Source organism: Mytilus trossulus, chromosome 2 (assembly GCF_036588685.1).
Source record: "Mytilus trossulus isolate FHL-02 chromosome 2, PNRI_Mtr1.1.1.hap1, whole genome shotgun sequence".
Lineage (NCBI taxonomy): Eukaryota > Metazoa > Mollusca > Bivalvia > Mytilida > Mytilidae > Mytilus > Mytilus trossulus.
In genome coordinates this window covers 23,425,626-23,446,155 of record NC_086374.1, presented here as the reverse complement: position 1 = coordinate 23,446,155, position 20,530 = coordinate 23,425,626, and the positions used below count along the sequence as shown (strand labels likewise).

The 20,530-nt window shown below is 31.5% G+C and overlaps 1 protein-coding gene across 3 annotated transcripts in view; it reads right to left on the bottom strand.

Moving 5' to 3' along the window:
• Positions 1 to 20,530, bottom strand: part of LOC134706779 (myb-like protein AA) — a 55,128-nt gene that overhangs the window by 19,193 nt on the left and 15,405 nt on the right. The window contains exon 1 of one of the 3 annotated variants that reach the window (XM_063566049.1): positions 8,786 to 9,273. The exons of the other annotated variants lie outside the window; for them this stretch is intronic. Within the exon in view, the coding sequence (XP_063422119.1) occupies positions 8,786 to 8,848 (63 nt within the window). The 5' untranslated portion in view covers positions 8,849 to 9,273. Of the gene's footprint in view, positions 1 to 8,785; positions 9,274 to 20,530 lie in introns of those variants that run through there. 3 annotated transcript variants of the gene reach the window in all.

Here is a 20,530-nt window from a genome sequence, read left to right as displayed (position 1 = left end):
TTATATTAAGCTATATGAAGACATATTTTTCATTTATGGAAAAGCAACAACAAAAAAAGTTTTGAGATAGAAAAAAAAATACATTCGAGTAATTTGCGGAGATGGTTTTTAATCATATTTATGGTACTTAATTATCAGTAAACTAAGTTTACAATGATGTTTTAAACATCCAGTTAATGGAATTGTTTTCATAAGTTTCCATTTAAAAAATCTTATGCTTAAATTGTTTATATATATTTTGTTACTGGAGATTAAAGTGTCAAAAAAATCTGACTCACAGTAAAATACAAACAGCATGAAGTTAACACAGGGAGAAAACTTTACTCTAGGCAGGATCAAAACATTTATCATAAAAAAAAATAATGTTTTTATTGTCTTAATTTTGAAATACCATCCCATCCCTTCAGTTAATGAAAATGGCCTGTAAGGCTATCAACTGTGACAAGTCACTTTAATAAAGCCAAACAAGTGGAACTTACATTGAAAACCATGTGTGTTACAAACATCACAACAATTTTAATAAGAAACCAAATTCTCAAAATATTATCATATCAAAAATATAACATGAATACGTAATTTATGTACATTATAACTACTGATGTCATCATAGTTTTGGGAAAGTTGGAAAAAGTTTTAACTGTTTTGGAGGAAATTTATGCCATTTTTTTTTTTTAGTAATTTGGAATTTTCACTGGGGGAAAAAGCCATATTTTAAAGGTTATTTGAGGCAAACAATATCACTAGTCTGTGAATGCTAGTTCAAGCTTTCTTGGGCCACTAAGTGCCTTTAGGAACAGCTTCTTCTGAGTCACTTGCCTGACATTATCCTTATGGTCTGAGAAAACAGTTATTTCCTAGTGCATTTCTTTTAGAAAATAAATTCAAATTAAAAAAATTGCAACTGCTCTTTCTCAAAAAGATTTTTACAGTGTAGTGTACTACCAGTGAAACAAATATTATCAAAATTATAGAATCTTCTTCTAGCTCCAACTCAAAATATTGACAATTCTGTGTTAAGGGGGTGTAAAATTCAGTTTGACAGCTTCAGACGCGATAAAATTTTACCTTTTTGAACTGGCCCATATCACTACTTAACATAAAGATTTAGCACCCAATTTTTTTTAACATGTAATTACATCCCCCTACTTAATATTTCCTGCATTTAATATCAAGAAATAAATTGGGAAAGTGTATTAAATAAAACATGCAAGTTATACACTGTTTACACTAGGGACTATATTTGTAGACAACGAAAACCAAAGGACAATAACTGTGTCCTTGGACCTTATGATGGACAGACAGGACATGAATAATCTAAACCAAATAATCTGTCCTTACTCATTGTTCACCTACACCAGGTCTTTAAACAGAAGTAAATCATTGCAGAACCAAATTACTGTTTATAGGCACAGGTAATCGGGACTAGAGAGTATGATACCTAACTTAGTTAAAATAAAAGTACAGAAGCTGCACATAAACATTAACTACTACTTGGTGTGTGCATTACTTTAAAATTCTTACCAGCATGACCAGTATTTGGATTGTCAAGATTTTTTGAATAATGAACTCCTGTCCAAACAGGCAAGATGAATTTTCTTAGATCTGCAATCGTCAACAGCTATTTTTTTCCCCCCAAATCAGTGAGGCATATAAATGTTTTTGATAGCACTCTATAAAGTTTTAATTTCAACATGGTAGAGAAAGATGTTAATTCCCACTTTTACACCGGTTCAGGTGACACTGAATAACAACTAGAGTATTTAGGAAATGATTAAAACAGACATGACTTAGATTCTATTCTAATTACCAAATAGCAGTATATAGGACTAGAAGTATCCCAATTAAGTATGCTAGTGGGTGAGTAATAAGTGGCTCATTTGACACAACTTATAAAAGTACATGGACTGTCATACACAAGAGTTTTCTTCAATGTTCAATGTAACTGTTAATTCTGAAAGTTGCAGCAAAACAATTATTGGTTAGTGTGAAATTCTTTTCAAGATACACCCAACATTTCCCCATTGTTTTCTGTTTTTAAATGAACTTTTTATTTCCAATCTTCCTTACCAAAAACAATTGATTTCCATTTTCTGGTCCTAAAAAAAATCAAATTATTATGCTACAAAAAAAAAATCAAATTTGAATCCCTTGTAGTTCTTTACTGCATTGTCAGTGGACCATGGACAGCAACAATACATTACAGTTCATTTGCAGACAGTAAACTCATTAAATGTCAGTTAATTAAGTTAAGAAGTAATAAACCTGTTAGACTACACATTAACCTATCTGATTAACAAATCAATCAACAAACAAGTGCCCTCTGGGTATATTACAAAAGATCAGACATGGATTGTCATCTCAACATAGATAGTCAACTTTTTTACATATAGTTTTTTTCCACAGAATTATATTAAATTGGTCAAAATTTTTATCAAGAATGTTAACATTAACATCTATGTCAAAGTTTTGTTCAGAAAAATAATTCAACCATTTATAAGAAGGACATTTCATATAATCATTTTAATTCAATATATTTATTTCAATTATTTTCTAACTAAATTTGGCAATTGTCCCCCACCTGTTCATGGTTTTGACTTAAAGTAGTTTCACCTCAAGTACATTTTCATTTTGTAAACTACAACAGATTTATATTTACATAAATAGCTTTACACAAAGAGGAATTTTAAGTCACTGATATATATTTAGAAGTTACCTATACCCCACATGCCTACTTTATCTTGTATTAAGAAGATTTTACATTTCATAAGGGTAACAACAAGCCACCTGGTATTCATGGTATACTGAACAAAATACAGGTTAAAACACAATTAATCATTACACATTAACATCTTGTTTTAAATTGATTCACTTAATATTTTTTTCTCTATAAGATACCAATTGGCAATAAAAAAATTATCTGCCAAAATATAAAAGATGGCCAGAGAAAAACACGACAGGACAAACAACAGTCAATAGAAATCTAAAGATCCAGCAGAACACAACAAAAAAAACTGATTGCATCAAAGTTCAGCAATTTTTCATTTATAAAGGGGCATAACTCTTGAACAGTAAAAGGAATGCCACCAAAATCCAAAATTTACCAGACAAAATGGTATTGTGGTAATAAGCATTGTGTATAAGTTTCATAACATTTGGTTCAAGGCAAACTAAAGTTAAAGATTGAAACTTGATTCTAAAACGTACGTTCCTACAAACGGACAAGGGTAATACTTGATGCCCCCTCCGCTACATTGTACGTCGGGGGCATAAAAATGTATTTATTTACAAAATCAATATTAAAAAAAAAAAAACAATCTTGAACATTATGAACTCAAAAAGTACCTAGAATGATAGCATAAATAGCACTAATGTTCGCCAAAATAGTACGGTACATCCATCCTAATGCCCTGTTTCAAAGATTGCAAGTAATATGCAAGAATAAGTCAAATTTGGAGTCTTAAAGGACACTTGCATATATGTGGCAAGCTATCTCAGTTTTTTAATGGTCAACTAAGTTTTGATGGCCACACTAACACTTTTAAAATAACGAAGCCTATCACACCACAGAATAAGTGGCCTTCTTAGGCACTATACATGTATCTGTTTGATTTAAATAATAAATAAGTTGATATCCCACAAATAATAATTGTCGTCTTTTCTTATGTCTCTGTTTAATCATTCGGGTGAAGAGAAGAATCAGACCCAGTCTGGTAACATATTGTTCCCATTGCAAGATTTTACAAACACATTTTTCCAATGGTTTTAAGATAAAAACTGTCTTTTTTAAAAACATGATCAGTATAATGCTTGTTCATTCCTTCAGTTCAGTTACCAAGTTACTTAACAGTCACAATAAATTGACCTCCTCAGTATGACTTTCCATCATGATCATGTCAATAAAAATAAAATAGCAATATAATTTTATTGGATTGATTACATTGCCCCTTGTTTAATCATAGAATAAATAGCCTTTTCCATGTGGCCTACACTAATTGCATAAACATCAAAGGGTTATAAAGTACAATAAAACTGGAGTGGTCATTTGTAAACATGTCCTTTCTAATAAATAATCATTAGTTTCATTGTCAAGAAATGAATTGGTCAGTTGACAAAATACTGTAAGAAGCAGGAGAGAACAATGAACACTATCTGTTTAATAGTATTGTAACTTGTACATCATTAAAATATCTTCTGAAATATATCTTAGGCCTTTTTTTTTTAATTAGTTGGTTTACGGACAACTAGTGTCAAAGGTTAGGGTCGGAGGAGGTAAAAAAAATAAAAATAAAATAGCAATCTTAGATTTTTTTTTTGTTCACGTATAACTGTTCTGAAAAATTTGAGTCGGAGGAAAAAAAAAAAAAAAATGCTGTTCATTCATGACATTACAGGGGTTGAGGAGGAGAAATAGTTTAGCTCTTATCTTGATATGCTTTGCATTTGATGGATGGATGGTCAATTGTTGTTTAATGTCTAGTGGCTAATCATATGCATAATTAGGATGAGAATATGATAATGAGAAATGAAATGCTAAACTGACACACTGAGCCAGAATTTAAATGTGCTAGCTCACAAGGTAACAGTTCCCCCAAAGATATGTTACCTTACCCAAACACATTATTCTGACTCCTTTAATAATTGCAATTGCAGCGTGCTTGGCGAAGAAGCAGCAGATACCAATTTTTAAGTCTTTGATTTGACCGGGTCAAGGTTCAAACCCAAGATCTCTCACTCTCCAGGTGAACACAATACCATCACATTTAAGGTGCACGTGGTCTTCACGTATGAATATATGTGCATGTTTGACCCAAAAATCTTTTGAGGACAATATACTTGACATAAACAAATTTCTTTGATTTATGAAATGTTTGATAATCAACTGTGTTCATGATCCTATCATGCTGATGAAGAAATAGCAATGTACCAAAGTTTGACTAAAACACATATTTTGTACAGACAAGAAATTTGTTAGCATCTAAATTATGCATGAATCCCGTTCGCTGAAAAGTGGAAATGGTGGCAAAGAAATAAAAAGTTGAGATCAATGTTTTATTTTCAACAGGTAACTGCAGATAGTTCTTTAGTTTTTCCTCTTCCCTATGGCATCGCCGATTGTTTGCTTAGGTTTGCATTTGATAAAAGTGCTCTCAGTACGTTGACCATCAAAGTTAATATTCAACTGAAAGTAGATGAAGCCGTCAGACTCCATGGTCCTCCCTCGTTGGGTTTTTGAATTCGTCTGCGTCATTTCGAAGCTTTTCAAAATACGCCGTTCACTACAAACGCTTTATTGACACAGACAAAACGTTTTGGAACGCCTCGGATTTTTTTATTCACAGCACTCGAAAAATCGGGTCGGCGGAATAAAAAACAACACGAAATCAAAATTTTAATTTTATTTCACTTTTAAACAAAATCGGGTCGGCGGATCCGTAAACCAACTAATTAAAAAAACTAGAGGCTCTAAAGAGCCTGTGTCGCTCACCTTGGTCTATGTGCATATTAAACAAAGGACACAAATGGATTCATGACAAAATTGTATTTTGGTGATGTGTTTGAAGTTCTTACTTTACTGAACGATTTTGCTTCTTACAATTATATCTATCATGAACTTTGCCCATTAGTAACAGAGAACTATATTTGGTAAAAATTTACATATATTTACCAAATTAATGAAAATTGTTAAAAATTGACTATAAAGGGCAATAACTCCTTAAGGGGTCAATTGACCATTTAGGTCATGTTGACTTATTTGTAGATCTTACTTTGCTGAACATTATTGCTGTTTACAGTTTATCGCTATCTATAATAGTATTCAAGATAACCAAAAACGGCAAAATTTCTTTAAAAATTACCAATTGGAGGGCAGCAACCCAACAACCAGTTGTCCAATTCATCTGAAAAATTCAGGGCAGATAGATATTGACTTGATTAACAATTTAACTTCTTGTCAGATTTGCTCTAGATGCTTTGGTTTCATAGTTATAAGCAAAAAACTGCATTTTACCCCTATGTTCTATTTTTAGCCGTGGCGGCCATCTTGGTTGAATGGCCAGGTCATCGGACACATTTTTCAAACTAGATACCCCAAAGATGATTGTGGCCTAGTAGTTTCAGTGGAGATTTTGTAAAAGATTACTTAGATTTATGAAAAATGGTTAAAGATTGACTATAAAGGGCAATAACTCCTAAAGGGGTCAACTGACCATTTTGGTCATGTTGACTTATTTGTAGATCTTACTTTGCTGAACATTATTGCTGTTTACAATTTATCTCTATCTATAATAATATTCAAGATAATAACCAAAAACAGCAAAATTTGCTCAAAATTACCAATTCAGGGGCAGCAACCCAACAACCAATTGACCGATTCATCTGAAAATTTCAGGGCAGATAGTTCTTGACCTGATAAACATTTTTATCCCATGTCAGATTTCCTCAAAATGCTTTGGTTTTTGAGTTATAAGCCAAAAACTGCATTTTACCCCTATGTTCTATTTTTAGCGGTGGCGGCCATCTTGGTTGGTTGACCAGGTCACGCCACACATTTTTTAAACTAGATACCCCAAAGATGATTGTGGCCAAGTTTGGATTATTTTGGCCAAGTAGTTTCAGAGGAGAAGATTTTTGTAAAAGATAACTTTAATTTACGAAAAATGGTTAAAAATTGAATATAAAGGGCAATAACTCCTAAACGGGTCAACTGACCATTTTGGTCATGTTGACTTATTTGTAGATCTTACTTTGCTGAACATTATTGCTGTTTACAGTTTATCTCTATCTATAATAATATTCAAGATAATAACCAAAAACAGCAAAATTTCCTCAAAATTACCCATTCAGGGGCAGCAACCCAACAACCGATTGACCGATTCATCTGAAAATTTTAGGGCAGATAGATCTTGACCTGATAAACATTTTTATCCCATGTCAGATTTCCTCAAAATGCTTTGGTTTTTGAGTTATAAGCCAAAAACTGCATTTTACCCCTTTGTTCTATTTTTAGCCGTGGTGGCCATCTTGGTTGGTTGACCAGGTCACGCCACACATTTTTTAAACTAGATACCCCAAAGATGATTGTGGCCAAGTTTGGATTAATTTGGCCAAGTAGTTTCAGAGGAGAAGATTTTTGTAAAAGATTACTTTAATTAACGAAAAATGGTTAAAAATTGAATATAAAGGGCAATAACTCCTAAACGGGTCAACTGACCATTTTGGTCATGTTGACTTATTTGTAGATCTTACTTTGCTGAACATTATTGCTGTTTACAATTTATCTCTATCTATAATAATATTCAAGATAATAACCAAAAACAGCAAAATTTGCTCAAAATTACCAATTCAGGGGCAGCAACCCAACAACCAATTGACCGATTCATCTGAAAATTTCAGGGCAGATAGATCTTGACCTGATAAACATTTTTACCCCATGTCAGATTTGCTCTAAATGCTTTGGTTTTTGAGTTATAAGCCAAAAACTGCATTTTACCCCTATGTTCTATTTTTAGCCGTGGCGGCCATCTTGGTTGGTTGACCGGGTCACGCCACACATTTTTTAAACTAGATACCCCAATGATCATTGTGGCCAAGTTTGGTTTGATTTGGCCCAGTAGTTTCAGAGGAGAAGATTTTTGTAAAAGTTAACGACGACGGACGACGACGACGACGGACGACGGACGACGACGGACGACGACGGACGACGGACGCCGGACGCCAAGTGATGAGAAAAGCTCACTTGGCCCTTCGGGCCAGGTGAGCTAAAAAGGCCTTATATGCCAGAGAAAAATTTATAGGCAACTGCTTTAAACAGAAAATAAATGACAAAGTTTTACTTGTTATTAAGGGCCATTTACCTTTAATATAATATTTAAACATGGGCAGACATATTAAACAAACATATTACTTTTTCACCAAGACATTTTTTTAAATAAAATTTTACTACCTATGTGTGATTTATCTGACCTTTTCACATATGAATAAAACATTCAATAAAGACGACATGCTGAGAGGGGATGGACGATGAATAACATTACCTATTCAGCTGTAAATTTCTACTTCTTATTTGGTATCACATCTGGAAGCCTATGGGGGTTTAATGGAGATTTAAATGAAATTTGTGTAACAGCTGGATTTTGTCCTCAGAACGTCTTTTTTAGTTAAGTTACCATAGAAATACACTGTTTCTTTCTATTTTAAATCCCATCCTGCTAAGATTTTTACTTAATAATAAGCTTTACTGATAATCAACAAATTTGAAAGAAAATACATTATAAGAGAGATTTGAATCAGGTGTGTACACATCTATATAGCCTGGGGATCATGATAGTAATTTTCTAGATAAAATCTTCCTGGTTAACTTGATACAACTACCTATTAGTATATCCTATGATATCATGTGTGCTACTTTTTAAACACAAAAACTTTTTATTCAGCATCATTCTCAACTTAATTTGTTACATCAAAACCCTTTGCATTGGTCAATTTTCTTTTACATACACTTTTGCACGAAAAAAAACTTCATGAAAAAATTGTAAACAAAACTAATTTGCCTTGTCTGTTTTAATTTTAAATCTGATAATCAATTCAATTTATATATAAAATTAACAAAAGTTCTCCAATTGTATTAAAACAATTGTTTATCTCTCTCCTTCTTGATATATATTAAACCATGTTTTCATTGTTTTTAGCAACAAGAAATTTCATATGATGGATTCATATGTGTAGGTCTTTTGGGTTATTTACATTACTGACTTTAAACATTTTACTAATAATATACTATGATTACCTCTAATGGACTAGAATCACAATTATATAAATCTGCTACTGATAAATTTGTCATAATTTTCATCTTTTACACTTTTCTTGTTGTAAACCATCTGTACTGTCAAAAGGTCAATTGTTTCACTTTTTGCATCATTTCATTACATTGTAAGCATCTGTTAATCACAATTTACAATCATTACTCTTTTCACTTCTAATTTCACATATAATTGTGTTTTTAATCCATATTCAATTTGAAAATAAGCATGAAATCTAAGAAGTATTCTTAATAACCATATTCCATGAAGGTCTATAATTTTACTATACACAGAATTTTCAATATCCAAAGATAAACAAAACACTACTGTATTCCTGTCTTTGATCAAGAATTAAGATCACTAAGTTTGCATTAAATAATTTTAAAACAACTTTCTGTAAGTCCTTATTACATATTTACTGCATATCAAATATATTATTAGCAAATGTGTAAACACACAAAACAATGCTTTACATTCATTACAATCTCATGAACAAAGTACAACAATTAATGTTTGAACTATGCTACATAAAATTTGATTGGTCACTTAGTGTATAACTTGACCAATCAAATAAGATAATCTGGATGACAACATGGGAAACACCTGTCGTCTGCCAGCTGAGGGAATTCCTAAAGAAAAGAAATCCAGGTAGTTGTATAAATATTCACACATGCTTAAAAATAATAAAAGATCAAAGGAAAATTGATTGAATTGAGTGTAACTGAGAAAACAAGTTATACCATAAAAAGACAGGTGATTGCAGGGTGCTACCATAAATACTAAGGCTCTAATCTTGTATCAATAATTATAACATACCTGCTAATTTTCTTTGATCCCTTAATTGGTAGATTAAATCTAATATACTTTTAAGTAACTTATCCAGATTAAAAAAAGCCTTATATATTTTTACATGCGAAAATTCATGTGAATGTTTACCACATTAACTTGTAACTTTAAACCATGCATTTCATATTTTATGAATTTATTATGATGATAATTTTTTAATATCAAATAATTTAAAAATATTTATAAATAATTTCCTAAATTGATTTACAATTTATCATGACTTTTATTAGAGAAACAGATATTACACAAGAGGTTTTATTATCAATTACTATTATTTATAAATATAGACCATCTAGATAGTAGCCAACAATCATTTTAATAAAGTTATGAAGAACAGGTTTTGCTGTACACAGAAAAAAAACAATTATAAAAAGTATACATCGAAACATTAATAACAATATTTTTTCATTATACTTTATTTTTTTAATCATTTTAATTGTTTATGTTAGACATATATATAATGTTTATGCCCTTTGGGACCCATAATTGGAAATAAAATATCTTATCTTATCTTATACTGTACTATAAGCATGTGTTACAGCCAGGAACTTCAAAGCTAGCGAAATATGTTCCAACCCTAACTCAACTAGAAACCCATTTGAAGTGAAAAGTTTATAACAAAGAATATTCGAATACATTTCCGAAAATATCAAAAGCAGCAAACCACAAAGTTACAAATATAAAAACTAGAGGCTCTCAAGAGCCTGTGTCGCTCACCTGTAATGTGTCTACTGATGTCGGCCATCTTTGTTGGTAGGCGGGGTCATTAGACACTTTTTTTTAAATAGATACCCTAGTATTATGATTGTTTGGTTAAATTTGGCCAAGTAGTTTTAGTAAGACTTTTAAACAAGTTACAAAAATGACGAAAAGTTGTTCAATATTGACTATAAAGGGCAATAACTCCTTAACAGGTCCTCTAACAGTTTTGATCATGCTGACTTATTTGTAGATCTTATTTTGCTGAACATTATTGCTGTTTCAGTTTTTCTCTATCTATAATAGTATTCAAGATAATAACCAACCAGATGCTTCGCAGGGCGTAGCTTTATACGACCGCAGAGGTTGAACCCTGAACGGTTGGGGCAAGTATGGACACAACATTCAAGCTGGATTCAGCTCTAAATTTGGATTGTGATTAAATAGTTGACACAGCATAGGTTTCTGACACAGAATGAATGTGTTCTAATGAACTTAAAATTTTTGTTTTCTCTTAGAGCAATTCACTATGCTGTTCAATATTAATCCTCTCAAAATAATGTTTGAAGAAATTTTCTTTTTATTTATGAAATTTCAAATGAGAAAAATTGAACCCAATTTTTTAATCACATCCCCCTTTCCCTTATTCCAAAACTAATCTCAATTAAAATATTCTAATGGAGTTTGCAACAATAACTACTCATTTAAATACATCATAAAATAAACTGTAAATAAAATGTAAAAAAACTGCTTGTTATCACTGAATGGTAAAGATTATTTAAATTTATCAGTTGGTAGTAAAAAGTGAATATACATTGTATATTGTATATAACAAAGATTTAAGTTGATTCTGGACAAAGGAAGATAACTCCAATTAAAAAAAATTCTTGCAATAAGATATTTCTTGCTTACTATTTTGGACAAAGAGAGATAACTCTAATTAAAAAAAAATTTGGTATTTCACAATATTGTGAAATTAGATATTTCTTGCCATTGCACAATACTGTGCAATTGAAAAGACTTGCTATTCCACAATACTTAATATAATAATTTTAGATCCTGATTTGGACCAACTTGAAAACTGGGCCCATTATCAAAAATCTAAGTACATGTTTAGATTTAGCATATCAAAGAGGCCCAAGAATTTAATTTTTGTTAAAATCAAACTTAGTTTAATTTTGGACTCTTTGGACCTTAATGTAGGCCAATATTAATTTGAAAACGGGACCAAAAATGAAGAATCTACATACACAGTTAGATTTGGCATATCAAAGAACCCCATTTATTCAATTTTTGATGAAATCAAAAAAGTTTAATTTTGGACCCCGATTTGGGCCAACTTGAAAACTGGGCCAATAATAAAAAATCTAAGTTCATTTTTAGATTCAGCATATCAAAGAACCCCAAGGATTAAATTTTTGTTAAAATCAAACTAAGTTTAATTTTGGACCCTTTGGACCTTAATGTAGACCAATTTGAAAACGGGACCAAAAGTTAAGAATCTACATACACAGTTAGATTCAGCATATCAAAGAACCCCAATTATTCAATTTTGAAGAAATCAAACAAAGTTTAATTTTGGACCCTTTGGGCCCCTTTTTCCTAAACTGTTGGGACCAAAACTCCCAAAATCAATACCAACTTTCCTTTTATGGTCATTAACCTTGTGTTTAAATTTCATAGATTTCTATTTACTTATACTAACGTTATGGTGCGAAAACCATGAAAAATGCTTATTTGGGTCCCTTTTTGGCCCCTAATTCCTAAACTGTTGGGACCTAAACTCCCAAAATCAATACCAATCTTTCTTTTGTGGTCATAAACATTATGCTTAAGTTTCATTGATTTCTATTACCTTAAACTAAAGTTATTGTGCGAAAACCCAGAATAATGCTTATTTGGGCCCTTTTTTGGCCCCTAATTCCTAAACTGTTAAAACCAAAACTCCCAAAATCAATCCCAACCTTTCTTTTGTGGTCATCAACCTTGTGTCAAAATTTCATAGATTTCTATTAACTTAAACTAAAGTTATAGTGCGAAAACCAAGAAAATGCTTATTTGGGCCCTTTTTGGCCCCTAATTCCTAAAATGTTGGGACCAAAACTCCCAAAATCAATACCAACCTTCCTTTTATGGTAATAAACCTTGTGTTAAAATTTCATAGATTTCTATTCACTTTTACTAAAGTTAGAGTGCGAAAACTAAAAGTATTCGGACGACGACGACGACGACGCCGACGACGCCAACGTGATAGCAATATACGACGAAAATTTTTTCAAAATTTGCGGTCGTATAAAAACTGCAAAATTTCCTTAAAATCACCAATTTTAGGGCAGCAACCCAACAACAGATCGTCCGATTCAACTGAAAATTTGTGAGAGGATATATCTTATTCTGATGGACATTTAAATCTTGAAAGATTTGCCCTAAATGTCTAAGTTTCAAAGATATAAAGCAAAAATTGCAGTTTACCACTATGTTCTAATTTTAGCCATGTCGGCCATTTTTTTGGTAGGCTGGGTCATCAGACACATTTTTTAAACTATAAACCACAATGATAATTGTGGCCACGTTTAGTTAAATTTGGCAAAGTAGTTTTAGAGAAGAAGATTTTCAGAAAAGTTACAAAAAATGACGAAAAGTTGTTAAAAATTGACTATAAAGGGCAATAACTCCTTAAGGGGTCGACTGACAATTTTGGTCATGTTGACTAATTTGTAGGTCTTACTTTGCTGAACATTATTGTTGTTTACAGTTTATCTCTATCTATAATAGTATTCAAGATAATAACCAACCAGATGCTCCGCAGGACGTAGCTTTATACGACCGCAGAGGTTGAACCCTGAACGGTTGGGGCAAGTATGGACACAACATTCAAGCTGGATTCCGCTCTAAATTTGGATTGTGATTAAATAGTTGACACAGCATAGGTTTCTGACACAGAATGAATGTATTCAAATGAACTTAAAATTTTTGTTTTCTCTTAGAGCAATTCACTATGCTGTTGAATATTAATCCTCTCAAAAAAATGTTTGAAGAAATTTTCTTTTTATTTTTGAAATTTCAAATGAGAAAAATTGAACCCAATTTTTTATTCACATCCCCCTTTCCCTTATTCCAAAACTAATTTCAATTAAAATATTCTAATGGAGTTTGCAACAATTACTACTCATTTAAATACATCATAAAATATTAAGATGTAAAAAATCTGCTTGTTATCACTGAATGGTAAAGATTATTTAAATTTATCAGTTGGTAGTAAAAAGTGAATATACATTGTATATTGTATATAACAAAGATTTAAGTTGATTCTGGACAAAGAAAGATAACTCCAATTAAAAAAAATTCTTGCAGATATTTCTTGCTTACTATACTGGACAAAGAAAGATAACTCTTAATTAAAAAAAATTTTGCTATTTCACAATATTGTGAAATTAGATATTTCTTGCCATTGCACAATACTGTGCAATTGAAAAGACTTGCTATTGCACAATACTTAATATAATAATTTTAGATCCTGATTTGGACCAACTTGAAAACTGGGCCCATAATCAAAAATCTAAGTACATGTTTAGATTCAGCATATCAAAGAGGCCCAAGAATTTAATTTTTGTTAAAATCAAACTTAGTTTAATTTTGGACCCTTTGCACTTTAATTTGGACCAATTTTAAAACTGGGCCAAAAATTAAGAATCTAACTACACAGTTAGATTTGGCATATCAAAGAACCCCAATTATTCAATTTTTGATGAAATCAAACAATGTTTAATTTTGGACCTCGATTTGGGCCAACTTGAAAACTGGGCCAATAATCAAAAATCTAAGTACATTTTTAGATTCAGCATATCAAAGAACCCCAAGGTTTCAATTTTTGTTAAAATCAAACTAAGTTTAATTTTGGACCCTTTGGACCTTAATGTAGACCAATTTGAAAACGGGACCAAAAATTAAGAATCTACATACACAGTAAGATTCAGCATATTAAAGAACCCCAATTATTCAATTTTGATGAAATCAAACAAAGTTTAATTTTTGGACCCTTTGGGCCCCTTTTTCCTTAACTGTTGGGACCAAAACTCCCAAAATCAATACCAACCTTCCTTTTATAGTCATAGACCTTATGTTTAAATTTCATAGATTTCTATTTACTTATACTAACGCTATGGTGCGAAAACCAAGAAAAATGCTTATTTGGGTCCCTTTTTGGCCCCTAATTCCTAAACTGTCGGGACCGAAACTCCCAAAATCAATACCAACCTTCCTTTTGTGGTCATAAACATTGTGTTTAAATTTCATTGATTTCTATTCACATTAACTAAAGTTATTGTGCGAAAACCAAGAATAATGCTTATTTGGGCCCTTTTTTAGCCCCTAATTCCTAAACTGTTGAAACCAAAACTCCCAAAATCAATCCCAACCTTTCTTTTGTGGTCATAAACCTTGTGTCAAAATTTCATAGATTTCTATTAACTTAAACTAAAGTTATAGTGCAAAAACCAAGAAAATGCTTATTTGGGCCCTTTTTGGCCCCTAATTCCTAAAATGTTGGGACCAAAACTCCCAAAATCAATACCAGCCTTCCTTTTATGGTCATAAACCTTGTGTTAAAATTTCATAGATTTCTATTCACTTTTACTAAAGTTAGAGTGCGAAAACTAAAAGTATTCGGACGACGACGCCAACGTGATAGCAATATACGACGAAAATTTTTTCAAAATTTGCGGTAGTATAAAAACTGCAAAATTTCCTTAAAATAACCATTTCACAGGCAGCAACCCAACTACAGGTTGTCCAATTCGTCTGACAATTTCAGGGCAGATAGATCTTGACCTAATCAACAATTTTACCTCTGTCAGATAAGCTCTAAATGCTTTGGTTTTCAGTTAAAAGCCAAAAACTGCATTTTACCCCTATGTTCTATTTTTAGCCATGGCAGCCATCTTGGTTGGTTTGACGGGTCACTGGACACATTTTTTTAACTAGATACCACAAGGATGATTGTGGCCAAGTTTGGTAGAATTTGGCCCAGTAGTTTCAGAGGAGAAGATTTTTGTAAAAGTTTACGGACGACGGATAACGGACGCCAAGTGATGAGAAAAGCTCACTTGACCTTTCAGGTCAGGTGAGCTAATAAAAGGACTTCATATGTTCTGAACTACAACCCATTTCTAAAAACAATAAACAGCTATGTTGTCAATTGTTAGCATTAGCCTGGGGATTTGATGAAAAGAATCCCAAACTTTCAAAGATATTTCAAGAGCTCCCATGATAGTGTATAGGGAATCAAAAGTCTGCTGAACCTGCTGGTGCATGCTGAAGTGCCTGAGCTAAGAATTACCCTAGGGGAATGTTGTTTGTGTGGTTACAAACCCTTTAAATGCTGCCTAAAGTTACTCATCTACATTCTTAAGTAAGGCCACGGAAAATAACTACTGTGTAGGATATTTTGCAATATGTCCTGCACAAGTCTGAAGGTTATAAAAATACTTGAAAACTTTGTTTGTGGCTTTCAATATGTTATTGAATCAAAGCAGCCTTTCCACAAATGCATCAGGGGTGATAGAAGTGATTTCTCTGAGAAGCCACTTCTTGAAGTTAGTCAACATTTCAGACACTCAGATCATAAGTTTGGTGACCTCAGCCGTATGAAGGTCCTTAGTGACTGAACAGAACGTTAACTGTAGTGGAGCCCCTTCCAGAGACTCACTATATCAGTATCCAAGATGAAAAAAATTGAGATATTGTGAACATTGATAAATACTATCAAGAAGAAAAGGCAACAGCTCTTTCCAATGCATTGGCATTACACCATATTTTTTTCTTTTGATAATATTTATGATCAATACATGTGAAATGAAAAATCTTAAACTTGATAATGCACTTAATGAACTGGCTACTACTTTATAGAATATTTAAACTGGTAAGATAATTATATAAAAAAAAGACAACAATTTTACTCTTTTTCAGTCTGAACTTAAATAGTCATGAATTTTTTAATGAAGTAATTGCACAGAAAAAATAGTATATTTCATCACTCCTGACAATGACGGAAAGTAAACAATAGGTTTAATTGTTTGAATACTACACAATGAATTGTGTTGAGGCCACAAGATAAATTTGATCAATTTCATTTGAAATTATCATATTTTTTTTTTATTGTTATACAATAAATTGGTAGCTTGGATTCAGTATCGATTACACAGCCTATCAAATGAAGATCAGCAAGAGAGTGAATAAATTTAAGTGAAATTCGAAACCTTACTGATAAAAAAGATAAAATTGTGAACTGAAATTACTTCTAATTGCCCTTCAGATCAATTCAACAGTAATTCTAGCTTCCTTTAAAGAAAACATAGCTGGTAACACATTGCCAGTGGAATATTCTACCTATTTAGGCATTTTTAATGTCTTTCCACTAGGTCAGAAAAGACCTTTAGTTATTGTTTTCTGTTTTTAAGGTTTTTCCCCTTCGTGAGGGACAACCTTATTAAGTGCTGTACCCCTATTTCTGTTGAAATATTCAAGACTAAGGACCACCGATAAAACTCTACATAAAGTATTACCAGATGGGGGCTGTAAAGTATTTCATCATCCTCTACAGAAGTGATCTCCCTTTTTTTCATTTTTTTTTCGACATGGCACCTTCATTTTGTTTTTCGAAGATATCATAACCTAATGATTGACAATAAGAAGAGCTCATCATGAGGTTTTGCCAGATAAGCCTGCATACGATTTCATCATTCCCTTTGAGAGCTATATCCCCTTGAAGCAATTTCTTTTAATTGCATTTTTCTTAAAAAGTAGTGAGATAGAATAGATTTGAAAGCATATGCCTTAAACCCTTAGAAAATACATCAATTGTGAATCAAAATAGTATGGGCGAACCAGAATAGCAACTTTCTTTTGGTGAAATTATTTTAAAAGCTACAAAAAAGCTTCTTAAGGAGTAGGTCTGGTAAGACCCCTTTTTGTCCCCAAAATATAGCAGTTTTACAAAATTAAGTAACAGTAAGCTTTTAGTTATTTATTGGACATTAGAATGCTTCTGCTACATAAATATGGGCTGTTTTTGGCAATACAGTGCACATATATCGGATACTAGAACCATTAAGTCATGCTAAATCACTGAAATCTTCACAATTCGAGCATTTTAGTTAAATTATAGACTGTTTTCTTGTAAAACGAAAGTGGCAGCATTCGTGTTCATCCACAATATTAAAATGTAAGTTGTATTTGATGATAATACATAACATATATAAAGATTGAGGATGAACACGGATGCGGCCACTTTCATTTTTGACAAAACCATATGAAAAGTGACATTTTTCGGCATATTTTGTAGATTTTTCATATTAGTGCTTGAATCGGATCGGTTTTTTTATGACAAAATCAGTTAAAATCTTTAACAAAAACTATTAGAATCAAATAAAATTAAGAGTTTAAAAATTGGTCAAAATCTTTCGTCAGATGAACATTTGTCATAGTCATATCTAGTTCAACTATAAACAGTAAATGTTAAAAAGTATAAATCTATAATAGTCATGAAAACATATTTTTTTCTCAAAGGTTTAGGAAATGTTCTTTTTTTCAACCTACACAAATTATTGAAAAGATCTCTGTCAAATCTTTCAGGAGTCCGAAACAAAAGCAAACAAAGAATAAATAAGTCAATTATTGTTATCTAAAAATCAAAAATTAACTGGCTGATATGTGTACTATAAAGAAGGTTAAACATGGCAGTACATAGGTACAAGTTCATATCAAAACCCAAAATCTTTAGCGCTTGACTAATTTTGCACTCTGTCACCGAGTTTTTATTTACATGATTTACTAGCCAACAGTATAATTTATGACTATCAATAAACCATGATCAAATTACAGAACTGTTTTTTCAATATATGTTTTTTTGTGAAAATCAAGTGAGCCTTTGAGATGTTAATTATTCTTATATAGTTGTATGCAAAAACAGGCAAAATTCCTAGTTCAACTGTTCATGTCATCAAGGTTTTTCTCTCTCTACACAGTATACAAATTAAAGAAATCAAATGCATAAGGGGAGGGTCATTATCTTTTCAATACAGTATTATAGGAAGGCTTTTGAAACTGCAAACTAATATCAATTAATTCTTCTTGAACTCAACAAATTCTGAATATTGAAAACTTCAACAATCAAGCCAACGAATTGTGAGTATTAAATGGAGCAGCCTGACCTGCTTTCTGTAAAAATGAATAGCAAAAATATACATTTCCAACTACAAAAAAATTTAATGTCAATATCAAACCTTATTATCATTGCATCCAATGGACAACTTAACATTGAAATATGAAAAACTTCAAAAACTTAACAATTTTATATGCAAACATTGAAATGCATCTTATGGTATATCATAATGTTTTACTGTATTTTCTAACTGATATTTTCTCCCAGATATTAGAAAAACTTACATACATGTTCTGAGAAAAGGGCAGGTTTTACCTCAATTGAAATTTGATGTAAGTATAAATAAGTTTTAAGTTGTGAGGTTATCATCCATTGGATCATTATATTTCAACAAATTCTTATTTGATGTATTTACTGATTTTGATTGTGATATGTTTCACATCAATGTCTTTCACATGACCACTGAACTATGAACAATGAATTCAAGGTAATATAACCCTTTACCAAAAATAAAGTCCTGCACCCTCCCCATAAATAGAATTGGTAGCCACAATTAATACTATTGTTTTTGCAGGTAGAAATAAGTTTATACTTTATTTGGTTTATATCCAAATCAGAACTGATGGTATTAGTTTTTTCGATATTTGTTTATTTATAGAAAGAATATAAGAAGAAAATGGACCAGATGAATAATAAAGATCCAACATAAAACATCAAATCAGGAATAAAGCACTGAGAGAAAAAAATCGTTATATATATAGCAAAATTGTGCATGCATATTATTGAAAAATGTTTGCAGTATTGCAATGTGATGTTATCTGCCCCTGCGGACATAGTGGATATACCATACTGCACTCTCAGGATAATAAAAATCCATCAACATTATACAATAGAAATAATGCAAACAGAAATAAATCCTTGAGTAAACACAGTTGATTGGAAGTTAATGAGGTTTCCACCGCAAAAATAGTATAGATAGTCAGGTTGACAATACAGTGTAAATTTGATAATGCTTTTATTCAAATTAAAATAATTCAAACTCATAAATATTCTTTTCCAAGCTAAATCAACATTTGAAAAAATAAATATTGAAAATATCAATCAGTAAAAGTTTTCTATACAACAGAGGAATACAAATATTTCACAACTAATTTGAAAGGATAATTGTTTCTATAATGATTATCATTATTTAAAAAAAAATTAAAACCAGATCCTTATTTCTAAATGCTCGAAGTTCAAATTGTGTTGCAAGATTGTCATAAAAGGGCAACAACTTCAGCCAGGATTTAGGTCATATTGACTTATTTAAACATCTTAAATCTTGACTTATTAATCATTTTGCCAAATTGAAGTGCCTTTTTTATATCTCTAATAGTTTTAAAAATACAAGACAAACATGGGAGTAAATGGTAAAACTCTTCATTAAAAAGCAATTTATACTCTAATAAAGAGTTGCCTGATGATTTCAGCCATGTCCACTTATTTGAAGTTCATGTTTTGCTAATCATTTTCTAAACATATTTTTCTCTGTATCTATTGCTGTTTTCAAAACAAAAGCCCAAAATTAAAAAATTTAAGGCCAATAACTCTTATAAGAAGTGGTTCATACATTGACAGCTGGTAGATCTCAACATTCTCAACATTTCTGTCCCTGTCAGATTTTCTCTATTCGTAGCAGTTTTATAGATTATAGACAAAACTTTTAGAAAACTGTAACTAATTCAGCTTACCTACACAAATGCATATATATATGGGTACTTACTAATACAGATGGGGAAACCTTTTTAATTTTGAAGTTAAAATAAAGTAATAAGAAATGAATTAGGTCTTACCTCAAGAAGAGAAATAAATTTATTATAATGGACAAGTTTGGTTCATAATCATTTATACCCAAACATGCCAGGGTCTTTTCTACCTTGCTATGTGGATAACTTGCTATGTGGTATATGTGTTTTGGACCATGTTGAAGGCAGTACAGTGACCTAAAGTTGTTTACTTCTACGTCATTTGGAACTAGGAAGAGTCA